We start from the raw sequence: 18,419 nt of genomic DNA, 5'->3' as shown, positions 1-18,419 counted from the left end.
GTCTCCCATTATGCAAAACAGATTCCAGTCCGTAGTGTCAACATGAGAAAATTAACTGAAGAGCAGGGCCGTGGGATAAGACTACAAGATAGGAGGATAAAACATTATTCGAGGCAAAGTAAACGAAGTAACTGTCGAAACTGATGGCGGAATATAAACGCAAGATTATAAAAAGAGCATAAAAGAAGAAGCTGCAGGGCTGGAAAACGGATCTGATTACAGGAAGAAAGGATCCAACACCAAAAAAGCTGAACAAACACAAAGTGAGTGTGTAAGTACGCGGAATTATAAACTTAAGAACACGAGGACAGACTAAACGACGAAACTCCAGCTCGTGAGAAGGAGATCTGATTTCAGAATCAATAGGACGACGTGGTAAGCAAACAAAGATACATGACACTTTATTAACTCAACAACAATCATGAAAGTATAAAAGGCTACAAAAAGACAGGATTTAACACCAGCGATACAAAATGCAAGTAAAGTAAATGTCAGAATATGGTTATCACTCCCCTAGAGAACGTCTGTTTTTTCAGTGGATATAATACAGGTTTTAGTGTGAAGACTGCTAAACTAATTAAGCCTAATTTATGCACATAGATAGACAGACAGACAGATTGATAGGCAGAAACAGACAGACATAAATAGACAAGTAGATAGACAAGTATACTTGTAGGTAAACAGAAAGAAAAAAAGACAGAAAGACAGATGAGTTGAATGACAGATATTAAACGAAATAAGTGCAGCGCACGGCAGGAGGATGGATGGCAAGCAGGAGGATCCAACGCCCCGCCAAGCAATTGAGTGACGTAAATGAGGTTCATAAGTTCGAGGCCGCCGTCTGTGGCATCCGACCTTCATGCCCCACCCAGACAGATGAAAGAAAAACGACAGAGAGAGAGAAAGAGAGAGAGAGAGAGAGAGAGAGAGAGAGAGAGAGAGAGAGAGAAAGAGAGAGAGAGAGAGAGAAATTGTCACGACTTGTCCTCGCTTTATTTTCATAAATCATGCAAGAACTGGTTTGTCGTGCACTTTTTTATCGCTTCCCAGCCATTCCGTCTGTTTCTTCTGTCTTCATCCTCCTTGCATGGTCTTTCTTCTTCTTTTTTCCTCGTCTCTCTCTCTCTCTCTCTCTCTCTCTCTCTCTCTCTCTCTCTCTCTCTCTCTCTCTCTCTCTCTCTCTCTCTCTCTCTCTCTCTCTCTCTCTCTCTCTCTCTCCCTCTCTCTCTCTCTCTCTTAAGCTTTATAAATCCCTCTACATTTCTGCCGTAAAGTCATAAAGTCCTAATTAATTTCTTACCAGTAATTTAAGGAGATGAAGGATGCTTAGTATCCGTAAACCAAAGAAGAACCTGGCTTGTCCTTCAGTAAATAATCACGCTAATTGCTTTTCACGAATCACCAATAATTTCCACAGTTATCGATCTGAACATTATATGGCCTTCTCACTGAATTGTAAAGCATGTTTGTGGTAGTTGGCTATTTTAATTTTATTAGGGTGCTAGTGACTTCTTAAATATAAAACACACCAGGAAGCCGTTGAGATAATTATAATACGGTATAGATTCCTCACCAAGTTCATTTATTTTACGGCATATGATATTTGGAGTCGTCTAAGTCATATTGAAATAATTATATACGGTTTAACGATGTGTGTGTGTGTGTGTGTGTGTGTGTGTGTGTGTGTGTGTGTGTGTGTGTGTGTGTGTGTGTGTGTGTGTGTGTGTGTGTGTGTGTGTGTGGAAGCAATAGAGAGAGAGAGGGGAATTACGTGTGTACTTAAGCATGTGATGTATAGGTTGTAAGCTGATACCTATCCTCTTCCTCTTGACCTTGAGCTCCAGTCGCTATTACAGGCCTCCTAACTTCATGCTAAGTGTTTCAATTTATGCCTCACGTTCCCGAGTAAGGGCATTGGGTTGCACTGATGGAGTTAGATAAGGCTGTGAGGGCCTTGGGGGATTCGTGTAATGTTCTCTGCTATCAGTGTGCCTTTGTTCTGGTACAGTATTTTTCTTTATGTATTTGATTGCTTGTTTAATTGTTTATCTCTGTTACTTGATTTATCTGTCTCTGTCTCTCTGTCTTTCTGTTTCTGTCTAGTTACTTATCTATCTTCCTGTTTTATCTGTTTACCTATCTCTACATATTTACAATACCTACCTGTCCATCTAAATGCCTACTATGTGAGTTTATTTACAATGATCTCACCCCACGAATCCTGGTGATTTATTTTAAGTTACTGCAGGTTGTACCAGGTATTCATAATAAAATGGATTCTCAAGGCTACAAGGAACACCCCCCGTTTAAATATTCCATCCTAAGTTGAGCAAAATCGCCAAGAAAGAGTAATAATAAAATGAAATTGGAAGTCCATCGGTCTCAATTGATGCCTTTAAGAACGGACATTGAAGATAGTGAGAAAAAGTAATATGAAACGTTTTCTTGCCGAAGAGTAAGTTAAGTGGTCGGCTTTAAGTGTGTACACAAGATGAGAGAGAGAGAGAGAGAGAGAGAGAGAGAGAGAGAAACAGAGGGAGAGAGAGAGAAGAGGGGGCAATAGGCAGGCAGGAAAGCAGACAGACAAACAGAAGGCCGACAAACAGATAAACTTCCAGACAGACAGAAAGCCAGACTTCAGCTAATTTAAACAGTTAATTCCTCTTGTCACTTGTGAAGAAAGGGCCAACACTACGCATATCATTAAAGTTAATAAGGAGACACTGTTTAAAGAGGTTATCAGAGGAGGAGGAGGAGGAGGAGGAGGGACAGGAAATGGGAGGAGGGTAGGAGGAAGAAAATGCCAAACACGGTCACCATGATCGTCATCATCGTGAACAATCATTATCAACAACAACAATAAAATAATAATAATAATAATAAAATAATAATAATAATAATAATAATAATAATAATAACGCAAAACGCCACCATCACCACCACCAGAACACATATCATACAGTTATCAAGTCTAACACTCTGCTTTTGACAGTTTTCCTGCAAATGAGATTCTGAGCGAGAGAAAAAAAAAAATCGCCTACTTGGAAGCTCATCACTTCTGTTACTTAATTACTTGATGCAGGAGAGAGAGAGAGAGAGAGAGAGAGAGAGAGAGAGAGAGAGAGAGAGAGAGTAATGAGTTTTGGCTCGTATGATGACTGCACTGATAGCGGACGGCTTTGTATTGTGTTCATTTGTGTGTGAGGGATGGGGCGAATAATGTATGTTTTTGTGTGGAAATATATATGCATAACTGAGTTTATGCGTCCACGTGTGTGTGTGTGTGTGTGTGTGTGTGTGTGTGGTGTGTGTGTGTGTGTGTGTGTGTGTGTGTGTGTGTGTGTGTGTGTCCGTGGTTCTCTCTTAGGGTGTGTTTACCGTGAGTCCTTCCCACCTAACGTGTGAAACCAAATACTTGACTTTTCTGTCTTCCCTGTTAAGAGCTAATGCACTTTCTCATAACAAGAGAGAGAGAGAGAGAGAGAGAGAGAGAGAGAGAAATAGATGGATGTAAAGTGCAAACGATAGAAAATGATAGAAATGAGAGAGAGAGAGAGAGAGAGAGAGAGAGAGAGAGAGAGAGAGAGAGAGAAAGAGAGAGAGAGAGAGAGAGAAATAGATGGATGTAAAGTGCAAACGATAGAAAATAATAGAAATGAGAGAGAGAGAGAGAGAGAGAGAGAGAGAGAGAGAGAGAGAGAGAGAGAGAGAGAGAGAGAGAGAGAGAGAGAGAGAGAGAGAGAGAGAGAAATAGATGGATGTAAAGTGCAAACGATAGAAAATAATAGAAATGAGAGAGAGAGAGAGAGAGAGAGAGAGAGAGAGAGAGAGAGAGAGGGGGAGAGACCTGCAGCACTAATGGAACTAGACTTAAGGAAGCTTCAGTACCCATCTTCCACAAACACCCCAGCACTCCTAAAGCCTCCTGTCTTAACGTAATAACAGAAGAGCCTTTCTTCTGTGTATGTTTGTATTCGTATCTATTCTCCTATTTTAGATATATTTTCGTATGCTACACATTAAAACCACTATTCAATCAGTTCTGCAGGAAACTGTGATAAGCTTTTGCGAAAAAATAATTTCTAGGGACTTTAGCAAGATAACTGGATAGACAGATAGATAGACAGACAGACATCGATAGGCACATAAACAGACTCATAGAAATGTAGACCCTCCTAAGCCCATGTAGGAGCGTGGGCGAACTAGTCTACCGGACCTCGAGAACGGGTTGCTCCTTATCTCGTGTCCAGAGCCGAAAACAGTGGATAAAATAGGGTGTGATCGTTCCTATGTTTATATGCTCTCCATTCTGGAAAATGTGTGGAAGTATAGGCTGTTTTAGCAGTTCTGTCAAGTTAAGGATGCTTTTTATTGTTAAATAATTGATTGTGAAGACAGTAAAAAAAAAATAATAATAATAAGGTAAGTTTTCATGTTAACAAAATTGTAAGGACGGAAAATTAGAAACAGACATGCAAAAACTACATAACTGCAGCTTTCAATAATTTTAAATATTATAAAAATGTTCAAGATGATTAGGAGAATAAGTGGGCTTGTCTGTGCCGTATATACGAGAGTTTGTTTATTTTTTCCACAGTTAGCCTAAATTTAAGTAACTCTTTCATCATGATGGAGTCTATATTTTTATTTATTGCCAACAGTCATGCAAAAACAAAAAGTATGAATAAAAAGACATGTGAATTATTTTTTTTATGAACCGAAATGTAATTGTAGCAATTTCTCTCTCTCTCTCTCTCTCTCTCTCTCTCTCTCTCTCTGTCATGTTTTCGTCGAGACTGCCATCCATCCCTTTTACCAAATGCATCTCGACAGGACATACTTGAACCTCTTCAGTCTGATGACGTTATTTCCTTAGTATATTCTTACTACATCTCAATGGTTTTATTCAGCATAGAACAAGCCTCTAGTTGTGAGGGGGTTAATGAAGATTATATGTAAATCCTCCAGTTCCAAAAGATTTAATTTGAATGAAGTCACTTGGAGACAGCTAGAATGGAATATAAAATACACCGTCAAACTGAAGGGATTAATATTGGGTTTACACTATATTACACATATATGGCATATATTAATATTTATAACTAGAATGGCACAAATTAGATGATGTTACGTATATACAACTTAAGTTAAAACTGATACTCGGCCAGTGTTGGATGTCTGGGTCGTATTCAGTGAAGATAGAAGACTTCTTGGCATTTCATCCTTTTCGATTTGTTTTGCATATTACACGTTACAATTCACTTGTAAGTTATTTACATCGCTTTGATATTGACATACATTCCATCAATAACATACAAGAGGTTACTGAGTTGCAGTGTTCGAAACAAATAGTTACGGTCGAAATCTCACAAGTCACTTAAAATACGATCCTTCAGATTCCGGAGTAGCTGCAAGACCAATAAAGAAGCTACACTAAGCTTCCTCCTCTTTCCACCTACATACAGGTACAGTGGCGTGCTTTTGAGGATCTCTCATAATATTAATATCTCACCATTTCCTATTGTACTAAAAATAATGATCAAAATTTTAATGTATAAATCAGATTTTTCTATCATATATCAGAGCATCTATCTATCTGTCTATTTATCTACTTATCTGGTTACTCCTTCTCCCTTTCAAACTGACACAAGAAGAGGTCCCACGATACAATGCAGAATTAATGTATGAGATGTCCATAACATAACAGCGTTTGTCTATCTATCAATAGTTTTTTCTATATATTCAGATATAATTTCTTCTATATATTCAGATGTCTATGTCTATCTGCATATTCATCTCTTAGTCTTTAATTATCTCTCTGTCTATCTGTACATTAATCTATATTTGCCTATCCATCTATTTGTCTGGCTAGTGAAATATTTCCCTCTAATTTCTTCTTTCTATTTCCTACAGACTGATCGAGACGACGGGTCAGAAGATGGTCCCACAATAGTCCACAGTGAAGACGATGATGATGATGATGATGATGATGATGATGCGTGGGACGGGGATGAGACCCATATAGAGACACTAGACTATGTTAACGTGGCACCGTGGACTCGCCGCACTACCACCACCACACCACCACCCCTGGCAGCATATGACCGTAAGCATGTGCTTTATCTTTGGCAGGAAAGTCCAACGTTCTAAAAAAAAAAAAAAAAAAAAAAAAAAGTCTTTACATTTCTAGGAGGGAAATGCTCCCATTTACCCTTCTAGGTGGTAATATGATGAAACCTCTTGGCCTCACATGCGTTTTTTTTTTTCCTTTCTCGTCTATCAGAGGCACTTAAGTGATCTGTATGTCATGTAGCTCCCAAACCACCGGTGTACCTTCATTAAAAAAAAAAAAAGTTTAATTGCCATTTCTTCCCAGTTGTACGCCCGTATTGTGGCCAACGTACCTAGTGCTTCAAGTTTGTGTTCAGGGATTTCCATCTTGGTCAAATGTCATCCAAAGTTATCGAATCAGACCATTTACGATCTTTCAGTATCTAAAGTGCATTTAATATGTACACTAAAATCAAAGGCATTACTAGGAGACGAACAGGGGCACATGCCCATCCTTGCTGTCTCATAAATATCATAAATGCCATCAAACAGTTTCAGACATCCTTCAGAGAGTAGATAGTTAAGGATTGCATAGGTCATCATAATGCGTACATATTTTTGTTTAGGATTTTTCATAATCTGGAGGGAGGCAGTTCTTTAACTCTTCCCGACTCTGTCACACATTTACATGAGCATATTCCCGTTTCTCTTTCCATACTAAAAAAATCCTGCAGCTTGATTCGCCCCAGCTGAGATGCATGAAAATAATACAAAAGTGCAGCATCAGTTCGAAGGTGTTCAGGTACAACACACACACACACACACACACACACACACACACACACACACACACACATACAGAGGAAAATTTGAGATATGTGAATGTGTTTGCATGTTTGTCTACATCAATGTGTGAAAGACAGGGAGACAGTTAGTCAGACAGACAGGCACAAACGGATATACCGTCAGAGAGAGAAGGGAAGGCTGGGGAAGCGTTGGGAGTGGCTCAGTTGCTAGGGTCCTGTTTCTACCGTTTACTCGCTTCAGTATTTGGTGTTCTAGTGTGTGTCTTGAGGGGCGTTGCCGGGGCTGTTATAAGGGAGGAGAATGGTGCGCTTTAATTCTTTCGATGTTGTTGTGGTCTCAGGCATATCTAGACGTGAGCCCGGTGGACTGCAGGCTAAAGTTGCCCTTCTCCTGCAGCACCCAATCCTCCAGTAGGTGGGATAGGGAGTTGAGAGACGTTTATTCAATAATATTAGGCAGCATAGTCAATCGGTTATATAGGTGCCACCACCGGAAAGTGTCGCACTACAGCACGTAGGCTGGCTATTTCATTCAGGCTTTCACGAGATTTTTTTAAAACTATAGTCCTTTCTCACTAACTTGACTGAGATTTTCATCCCGCAGCACTATGCCAGAAAAAGATAATGCTAGCCTTTACATCATTACCATAGAACTCGTTCGTGACTAGCGTCGTATTCAAATGTCAGCGTCTTGTTACAGCTCAGTATTCAAGTTAGAAGCAAATTTTATGCCCAGTTAAAGTGCACATAATATAGACACCCCCATTCCTACTCATACTTAACCAGCATCTGGAAGGGTTAATTTCGGGTACTGCTATCCATACGAGGAGGACGTGCTGTCGTTCAGTGGAGCTTCATTCATTGGTGCAAATAAAAGAAGAATGTCCTTCAGTGTACTAGTTTTGTGACTCTCTCTCTCTCTCTCTCTCTCTCTCTCTCAGATTCCTCGCTTATTAGTTTTATCATATTCATACTGACCAAACAAAAAAATTTTAATCATACATAAATATTAACAACACACGAGGTCCATTAGTGGCTCAACCCGATAAAACAGTTTGTTAATTGTGTGTGTGTGTGTGTGTGTGTGTGTGTGTGTGTGTGTGTGTGTGTGTGTGTGTGTGTGTGTGTGTGTGTGTGTGTGTGTGTGTGTGTGTGTGTGTTGTGAGAGGCAACACACCCACACTCACAAACCCTCATTTCTCCTCTTGGTAATGCCTTTCACATCCCCAGCCTCCTTTCTCCCACTTAACCATTTCATGGTCGTGATAACTCTAGCATTTTATTACACCGAAGTTCAGATGATTCAGTTCTACTTGGAGTGAGTGATAGGAGCCTGAATGTTAATACTAGGACCATTAACACTTTCATGGTGTGGAAAATTTTAGCTTTATATTTTTTGCTTGCTAAAGCAGAAAATTTGGTTCAAATGAGTGTACATAAAAGTCTGAGATTATCGACATTGGTGCCATTAACCCTCTCGTGGATGGGACATCTCTAGTATTCTGTTCTAGCTAGTCATTTATTTAATTTGGCAGGCATAGGAGTCTGTTTGCTAAAACCAGTACTTATAACCCCTTCACACGAATGAAAACTCCAGTCATTTATTCCACCTAACTTCAAGCGATTCAGATTCAGATGAAGAGGAGCATTTGAGACTGACAGTACTGATTTGGTACCACTAGCCCTCTCATGGTCAGGGCAGTCCTAGTATTCTACTCCAGTATTCACAAGGTGATTTCATTCAGCTTAGACTGAATCATAGGAGCCTGTGAGTGCAAACCATACCCGTATGATGAGGAAATTCTATTTTTTCTTCTCATCATATTAAAATCTCATTCTCTCTCCTTTTTTCTCCTCTTTCACCTCTTCCTTATTCATCTCCTCTCCTCCTCCGCCTCCTCCTCCTCCGTCTTTTCTGTCTATTCTGTTCTCCTTTCCTACTCTCATTTTTTTCTCTCCTCATCTTCTGTATCTTTGTTCTTCTTCCTCCTCTATAATAGTCATTTTTTTTTCTCCCCCCTCCCAGCCTCTTTCTTTTTCTGTGTCCTCTTTCTCTTCCTTTACCTTTCTCACATTTATCCTATTTTCAGCCCTCTCACTTTTCTTCTTCTTGTCGATAAGTATCCTGGAAGCTTTTCAAATTTCACAGACAGAAACAGAGAGAGAGAGAGAGAGAGAGAGAGAGAGAGATCGACGAGTACTTTTTGCAGGTTGAGTATATTTACCATTCCTCTCATCACACCAGCAGATGAGATTGTGTGGCTAAGAATATCTGCCTGTAAGTGCCCCGGATATTTACTCAGTAGGCAAAAAAAAAAAAAAAAAAAAAAAAAAAAAAGAGGCTATTTGTGAGGGAAGGAGTGGTTGGTCCATTTTTCACGCCTGTCTGTTTAGGAAAGGTTTGGAGGCTGGCATAGTCAAGTAAGCGTCCATCTTTTCAGAATAGAAAAACATCGGTGGAGAATGGAGACGGAGAATTAGAGAGAGAGAGAGAGAGAGAGCAAACCATCCGCTTAGAGGTGAGGCGCCTCGACGTTAAACTTTCGCGGTTTACTATGTTTAAGGGTAGATGACTAGCTTCTCCTTGGTGGCACTGACTGACCGAAAAATCTCCAGTCACCTCTTAGGGTTCGAACCACACCGCTACTCAGGCTTGTGCGTTCTAACTTAAAGGGGGAGGGGGTAGAACAAAGAAAAGTAGACAGAGCCAGATAAACCTTGTCACAAAACAAAACAAATAATTTAACCAACTAAACATAGTCAAAACCCGTCCTCAGAGATGGTTTTCCGTCCACGGAGAGAGAGAGAGAGAGAGAGAGAGAGAGAGAGAGAGACTGTAGAGAAACCTGTTGGAATAATTAGGATAAGAAGGCCAACAAGCAGGTGGTGAAAGTATTTAACTTACTAGTTGCAGCGCTGAGTCGTGCCTAAAAAGACCTTACTTGTGGTTATTATTTTCATCCAGTGTATAAAAACTTAAACTATAATGAGACATATATAAACGACTATAATATTCAGACATATGTGGCGACAGTGTTACAATGGGAACATATCCAGCTTGTAACCGGAGAACCTCAAGTTCGATCTTGGTTAGAGATAAACAGACTGATAAAGGCAAAATAAAATTAACAGAGTTCTCATTGTACCATGACTACAGACACAAACAAGAGTGTTTTTTTAGTTAATTTTATGGTGCATACCTCAAATAAGCTGATAAATTTGACGTATCTGTCTATAAATCAGTTCGTATTAGTTTCACTGCAGGATCGGACTTATAGGAGGGTGAGTGATAAACAGTATTAACCTTGCTTCATGCTGGTGAAGAAGGAATGGGGAAGAGGTGTCTGTAGGAGAGATGCATGTGAAAACCAAAATGCTGTAACAGTTATTGTGTGTTTGTGTGTGTTAATATGTATCTATCATCGGTTAAACTGACAGGGTTAATGCACATGCATTCGTATGAGCGGCATTCTGTCAGTTCCCAAAATGTTTGCCACTTTTGTGCTCGAACCCTAAACTCTTATATGCATCACAGGACAAATACGAATACACAGTTTGGTGTTTAGTTATTTACTTTTATCGTCCCCACCTATAAACTGTGGGACTGGACGTATGGCAACAGATAAATGGACTGATAACAAGCTAAGTGGGATTTATGAAGTCTCCTCTGTACCTTGAATAAGACAGGTTGGGCCATTCTTTTAGTTCTGTGTTTTTTTAGGCTGTGATTAGTGGTTCCTTTAAATTTTAGGGTGTTGTTTATGGATGGAAATTCTGTCTGTCTGTCTGTCTATCTGTCTCTCTCTCTCTCTCTCTATTGGATTCAGTCCCCCTTGTCTCTATCTAATGCATCTGCTGTGTCATGTGTCACTATATCTCTTCTCTCACTCTGTCACAGCAACCCCATTAATGCACTTTCTCCACTAGTCTTACCTTTATACTCTTAGGTAGGAATTAGTATTGTTTTGCTTACACATTTTTCTTTTTGCTTATATATTTCGACAATATACAGAGAATGCATGTGCGGTAAGGAAATGGGATAGAAGAACTGAAGAAGATGTATGTTTAGAAATATGTAGTTAAGGAAAAGAGCAAGAATACTGATGATGAGGAAATGAGGGAGATCGAGAAAGAAATGGAAAGAATGTGGATATACATGAATAATTAACAAGACATACACTATGGGTGCAAAATGTGGTTTAGATGATAATGACGATGACAGAGGCTGTGGTGGTGGTGGTGGTGATCAGGAGGAGGAGGAGCAGAAGAAGATGAAGAATGAGGAGTAAGAACAGAAAAGACGAAGAAAGAGATGGTTAGATAAAAAGCAGCAGAGGTTACGTGGTAAAGGAGTGATCTGCTAATCGTAAAATCAGACGATCGAACCCGCCTAATGCAAGAGGCAATATATGGATCAGAACTGCGTTATAAAAATGTTCACTTCTCTCCCATAAGCACCACCGACCTACCATAAAACGCCCCCACCTACACCAACACACCAGTCATGAATGAGATAGTACGAGGATGTTTCAGTATCGACGGTTAGCTGTTAATACCAAAGTGATGATATGTGAGGCTGTCATAAGTCATCTGTCAGAGTATGGGAGGACTCATTGGCCTCAGGGAACGGGTTACTTATCTATGCCCAAAATCTGATGCAAGTATCTATCTATCTATATATGGCTCTTTCGATCTGTATTTATATAACTGGAGGATTGTGTAACTCTCTCTCTCTCTCTCTCTCTCTCTCTCTCTCTCTCTCTCTCTCTCACTCAGCAGGACAAAGGAAATGGGGACATGGCCAGAAAAAGGTTTAGAAGGTGTCATTTGTTAGGATAAAGGGACGACTGGATTGGTGTGGGTGGACAGGGTGGACTGTAAGAATGAGGTGGTTCTCTCTCTCTCTCTCTCTCTCTCTCTCTCTCTCTCTCTCTCTCTCTCACACACACACACACACACACACACACACACACACACACACACACACACACACACTGACTTTAGGTAATCTACATACACAAGCACGCAAACACCTTCTACACGTGCAAATACTCAATCATTACTGCAGTGCCAAATTTAATGAGATACAACAGCACACACATACATACCTAATGTCTGACTTGGCTCATATCTCTGACTGGGGTAAAAATAATATGGTTGTCTTTAATGCTTCTAAGACTCAGTTCTTACACCTATCAACCCGACAAAATCTTCCACAGGTATACCCACTAATGTTTAATAATATTCAGATTAATCCTGCATCATCCTTGAACATGCTTGGGGTTTCATTTACTCGGGACTTATCTTGGAAAGATCATATTGCATCTCTTGTAAAATCTGCTTCCAAGAGATTGGGTGTGCTAAGCCGACTCCGCTCTTTCTTTACCCCTGCACAATTGTTGACTCTATACAGGGGTTTTATCCGCCCCTGTGTGGAGTACAACTCTCATGTGTGGGGAGGCTCCCCACATACAGCTCTTCTCAATAGGGTGGAGTCAAAGGCTTTTCGTCTCATTAACTCTCCTCCTCTTACTGACTCCCTTCAACCTCTGTCTCTTCGCCGCACTGTTGCATCTTTATCTCTTTTCTATCGCTACTTTAATGGTCACTGCTCCTCTGAACTGTCTGCTTGCATTCCTCCACCTCTACGACGGGCGCGTAGCACCCGTCTGGCAGCAAACTCTCATCCCTTTTCTGTCCAACTCTCTAATGCAAGAGTTAACCGTTACTCCCAGTCTTTCATTCATGCAACAGGTCAGCTCTGGAACTGTCTCCCTCTGTCTGTATTTCCTCCTGCCTATGATCTCCAGTCTTTCAAACGCAGTGTGTCCAGGCATCTCAAAATGATCGGATCTTGAATTTGGCTCTCTATTGTATTTTGTTTTTCTCTTGGAGGGAACTGTTACTGCGGGCTCATGGCCTTTGGTTCCTTCTTCCTCGCATAAAAAAAAAAAAAAAAAATACAGTCGTGTCACAGGTAGTGCTTTCAGAAATATTATGAAAACACTGAGTAGGGTAAGACTGTGAAGAGAATGACTCTATGAAAATCATTTTACTGAGGAGAAGATACAGTAATGTTGGGTAATAATCTGTGTCTGCTAAATGGGTACCACTGATTAAATATAAATAAATGAATAAATAAATAGTAAAAAAAACTCCATTCCTGCAAACAACGAAGCGTAACCTACCGTACACTTTATATAACCAGGTCCCTGTTTCAGCTGCATAGGTGCAACTCCCCCCCTCCCCTCTCTCTCTATCACACACACACACACACACACACACACACACACACACAAACGTATCTCGAACTCTCTCTCTTCCATTCCCCTTTCAGTTCATGATCACACTCGACACGGAGAACATCTTAGTTTGTGAAAACGGAAGGCAAATGGGAGGCACCCCAAGAAGACTTAGAAATGCATTCAAATATTCGTCGGGTCTGCTGTGTTCTTGCTTATTTCTTTATAATTTTTACCCACATCCTGCTTTCTTCTCTTTTCAGTTCAGATGATCAAACTAGCAACGGAGAACGCGAAGTGGGTGAAAACGGAAGGCAAATGTGAACTACCCCAAAGACGATGCGAGACTGTACGCTCCGAAGAACACCCCCTCGGTACTGTGTTTTGGCCACGCTGTGCTCTGCTGCATCGCTGTGACGAAGGAACGGGATGCTGCCTGGCTCACAAAACCTGCGCTCCTGCCGAAACGGAAAATGTGCAGATGTACTTCTATGTTCTTGTGAGTGGTAACCTGGTTTAATACAGAAACTCATGATCGTGTATGTGGGAGTAGACTAGCTGACGTTGAATGTACATTTTTTTTTTTTTTTAAATCTAAATACATATCCCAGGATACTGGGTGAATAACCCGCTACTAACCCCAAAGCCCGTGTTAGGAAGATGAGTACTGCGGCTAAGCTCCTAATGGCTATGCGTAGCATAAGGATGCAAACTACTTTGATAGTAAAATGATATGTGACAGATTTTATATCTAGAATACAAAATATGTCTGTGAGACAGGTACTACGAAATAATTTGTGCCAACAAGCATATGGTTAACTAAACTGATCCAACCAGCCACTGTAAAAATGGAAAACTAATTATGGGGATGAAGAAAATGAATATATATTCTTCTTTCCAGGGTGGACAACGAGCCAAGATTGAGGTCATGACTTTCGTGAACCACACTCGCTGTTCATGTCAACTCCGCTCTTCGGTCCCACTAGAGGACAATATTCTGCGTAGGTAAGTTACCCCTTTAAAAATCCATGTTCTTCTAATCTGATTATAAAAGAAAGTGGGAAACTAAACGTAAACATTTCTCTCTCTCTCTCTCTCTCTCTCTCTCTCTTTCTCTCTCTCTCTACGGAGAGAGGGAGAGGGAGAGGCTATTTTTACCTAATTATGCTCAGGACATTTTTCATAATTATGGTAATGGTACTGACGACTGTTACGATGATGTTATATACACTTTTCCCCATATTCTGGGTGCCTCGAATAATGATGATGAAAATGACAGTGATAACGATGCATTATTTTCGATAGAGTGATTTACGTTACTACTAATGTTGACCGATAATATTCTGGTTATAATGATGTTGACGACAACTATGATGCTGATGATGATCCATACATTCTTCTGCAGATGCCGGTGTCCACAGAGGTTCACCCCAAGCACGGTGAATGGAAGGTGTACCTGTGACTGTGATGCCAGCAGGTCCAAATGTAGACGGTACAAGAGGGGACGCAGGTCATTCTCAGTCAACGATGTCAGGTAGGAAAGGAATAGATAGATAGATAGACAGACAGATAGGAAGGATATAAATGAAAGGGAGAAGGAAGAGTACTTTAGAGAGAGAGAGAGAGAGAGAGAGAGAGAGAGAGAGAGAGAGAGAGAGAGAGAGAGAGAGAGAGAGAGAGAGAGAGAGCGTGAGAGAGAGGATCCAGAGAGAGAGAGAAGATCCAGAGAGAGAGAGAGGGGATCCAGAAATCGTAACAAGAAAACACAAAATTTAATCCACCCCTAGAGATTTTTATGAAGGAAACCACATCCATTTACTCATCTGCCAGGGCTTCTATCCCATCTATCTCTAGGTAGACGTCTTAATCGCAAAGGGGTTGATCACAAACAAATCGCCCTCATGTCACCCTGTTCATCCACCAACAAAATACTGTCTCTGCAGCTCACACCACCCTCATTTTTATACCTTTCCACTCCATCCCTCCACATCATCCTCGGACTCCTCCCCCTCTCCCCCAGCCCCTCAATCTCTCGCACATTCCTTTAAGTCTCTCATTTTCCTTCTCTCAGCTTGGTCAAACCATCTCAGGGTACTTATAACATATCTCAGCACATCATCAACCCTTTTCCCAGATACAAATTTAATTGATTTTTTGTCAGGTGCATCGTCAGCAGAGAGTGTGGGGAGCCAGTCTGTGAGTACGGCTCCTTCCTGGTGAGGCAAAGACGATGCTCCAAACGGAGAGAGAGAGATATGTACACCACCGTCAACAGCAATTAGACACCTAACAACAACTTCAGAAACAACAGAAATCCAAGCAAAAAAATTAAGATTCTGAGAGTAATTTTCCCGCTTCCTTCACCATCACCAGTATATAACGTTGTGTCAAGGAACCTAGTGAACATCTGGTGATAGTTTCAGAAGCTACAGACTGGTAATCAAAAATGAAGATTCTCAGAGTAATTTTTTTCGCCTCCTTCACCATCACAGGGAAGAAATGTCAGAGTATGAAGAAACCACGTGAACACCTGATGACAACTTCAGAAACTACAGAATCAGAGTCAAATATGAAGTTCCCGAGAGTAATTTTCTCTCCTCCTTCACCATTACCAGGATACAACGTCAGAATGTAAAGGAACTAAGTGGACACTTAGTGACAGCTTAAGAAACTACAGAATCCGAGCTCAAATAAAGGAAGTTTCCACCAGAATTAACCCCGCCCTCCTTCCCATATCCTAAGTGTGACCTGATGTAGTGCCTTCATAAGTTAACTGGAAGGCTGTGAACGCGTGCTCTCTATCCAGCAAAATTTTTAGCGTTGACGGAAAAGAGAGTGTTGTTTATTGAAATATAAGATTATACTGTTGTCTTCTTTTAAGACATAGATAAGCGTTGTGATTAAAGTAACTTATAAGATACTGTAATTACTATGCCTTGTAGAGTAGTTTAAGCCGAGTTGGATTAAAAGGAAAAGATACATAAACATCATCTCTATCGCTTTTTTATGATGTTTCTAAGCTTTCTAGTGGTTTAAATATTTTTGATAGTTAATGACAACACCCTTGGCCCAAGGGCATGGCTACAGTTTATATCGTCAGTTTATATCAAGAGAAATTGTACGAAGAACCTGGAATGAGATTCACAAAGTTATAGTTATTTTTCTACCATAACTGAGCTATGTTCCTCCAGAAAGGATGAGACAAAAAGGAAGATAATGCATTCCCCTTGCCCGTGTCCTTCCTGTGAAACAAAGCCCAGATAAGATAGGGATTTCACAGCAGTTTATGAATCTGCTCTGTCCTTCCGCTGCAGTGTACATTTAGTAAAAGTAGTGTACAGATAATATTCTAAGCTGGTATATTACATAAGTCTGTAACCAGATTCACAAATTTATAATCGCTTCCTTGTCGTACTCACGATTTGTTTGTGGTTGACGTAAAGAGATAGTGCAGCATCTTGCAGTGTCCATTGCTAGTCCTTCAAAGACTCGTAAATAGTCATACGTGTGAATCTGGACCCAGCTTGAAAATACAGAGAAAGTGACCTTATATACAGTTTCGAAGATATATAAGAAAGAATTATGTATGCCGAATTCAATTCTTTTGTGTTAAATAATTAGACTGCCTGCAGGTACCTGACAACCTCAAATAATCGAAATAGTGTCTTTCTGCACTTTTAAACAGCACGCCAGGAAATTATTTAGTTGCGTATTTTATTAATAGGTTTAGTGTTATATTACAGAGTTCATATGACGTTGAATTTATTTTATATATGAAACTATCTATAGCCCCCTAAGCTTGAATTCTGTCACTATAGGCTCTATTTTCCAAAAGATTTGCATTTCCATCATTATCACTTAGTGAGTATATGGCTAGTTTTCACTCTAAATGAATTGTTTTTATAATGGGTTAGATATCTTTGTACTATGCCAGAATTACTTTAGAGCCTTGTCAAAGCTGGGGATTTTTTTTTTTTTTTTTTTAATTTCCGGAGGAAAAAAAAAGTAATGTGACTACCTAAATGTCAATGGTTAATGGATTTATTCTGATGCTTTATTTCAGTACCAATTGTAGCATGTTTTCTTGGCTCTTCCTCCTTAGTTACCAATTTACTTGTCTAGTATTATGATTATAAAACAAAAGTGGCTGATTTTTGCGAGTTCAATGGGAATTTTTATATTAACTCTTCAGCCTGAGGACGTACTTTATAGTTCTATTGTTGCAACTAAAACCAATTTTATTCTACTGGGGAGAAATATTTCGAGTCTGAAGGATTAGATGGTCTTCATGAACACCTTCAGTATAAAAGGTCTTTCCTAAGCTGCATTAAATTGTCTAGAGTAGCAAGAATACACTAAGACAAGACATCATTTTACTGAAAGAGGTTAATTTTATATAACTTCTTTGCCTTCTTAGTTGAAGAGTGTTTTCCTTTTATTTAGATTCTTTTATAGTAGGCTTGCACAGGGAGGCTACAAGAAATGGTCTATGCTCTATAGACTAGAAACCGTAAAGAGGTTGATTTGGATTACTATTTGTGTATTATGTGTTTTTTGAGAGAAATTAAGAGTGCGGGTGTACAGAAGCAGTAACAGAATATCAGTATAAGTCTGAGAGAATAGAGGAGGTAAATGAAGATTGCCTTTTCCTTTGTTTGGGAGTTTTTGTAGCAACTTGTTCCCATTTTTTTGGAGCGGGCGATTACATTTTAATATCCTTTGTATGTTACTCTCTCTGCCGCACTGTTGCGTCTTTATTTCTTTTCTGGCGCTACTTCAGTGGTTACTGCTCTGGACTGTCTGCTTGCATCTCTCCAGCACTACCGCTAGCGCGGAGGACCCTGTTATGTGGTAGGAAACTCTCATTCCTTTCCTGTCCAGCTCTCTAATACAAGAGTTAACCGTTACTCCCAGTCCTTCATGCAACAGATAAGTTCTGGAACTGTCTTCCTAGGTCTGTATTTTCTACTGCCTATGACCTCCAGTCTTTTAAACGCAGTGTTCAGGAGTTTCGAAATGAACACGGATCCTGAATTTGGGTCTATTCTTTTATTTTTATTTTTCTTAGGCGGAACAGTCTTGCGGGCCTCTATGCTTTGGTTCCTTCTTTCTTGCATTAAAAAAGAAAATAGATAATGTACACGAGAATATCCAGGTGTAATACTCAAAATTAGATGGCAAAAGCAGAGGTGCTACAAGTTTTCCCATACAACCAGCAACTGAATAGGCATCAGAGTGAGTTCACTGAGCATGCCAGAATATAAAAGAACAAAAATTAACATACTGTACTGTAAAACTGAGAACTATACCCTACTCACTA

The 18,419-nt window shown here is 40.0% G+C and overlaps 1 protein-coding gene across 1 annotated transcript in view; it reads left to right on the top strand.

Moving 5' to 3' along the window:
• Positions 1-15,745, top strand: part of LOC145404582 (uncharacterized) — a 34,470-nt gene extending 18,725 nt beyond the window's left edge. Inside the window, exons 2-6 of the mRNA XM_080276091.1 lie at positions 5,914-6,106; positions 13,363-13,598; positions 14,001-14,104; positions 14,505-14,633; positions 15,261-15,745. Of these exons, the coding sequence (XP_080132217.1) occupies positions 5,914-6,106; positions 13,363-13,598; positions 14,001-14,104; positions 14,505-14,633; positions 15,261-15,381 (783 nt within the window). The 3' untranslated portion in view covers positions 15,382-15,745. The remainder of the gene's footprint in view (positions 1-5,913; positions 6,107-13,362; positions 13,599-14,000; positions 14,105-14,504; positions 14,634-15,260) is intronic.
• Positions 15,746-18,419: the final 2,674 nt, after the last annotated feature.

This window comes from Coenobita brevimanus, chromosome 64, assembly GCF_032717465.1.
Source record: "Coenobita brevimanus isolate Jiangsu-jjx chromosome 64, ASM3271746v2, whole genome shotgun sequence".
NCBI classification, from domain to species: Eukaryota; Metazoa; Arthropoda; class Malacostraca; order Decapoda; family Coenobitidae; genus Coenobita; species Coenobita brevimanus.
The sequence above is the reverse complement of the archived record's forward strand: the minus strand, read 5'-3'. Positions and strand labels throughout refer to the sequence as shown.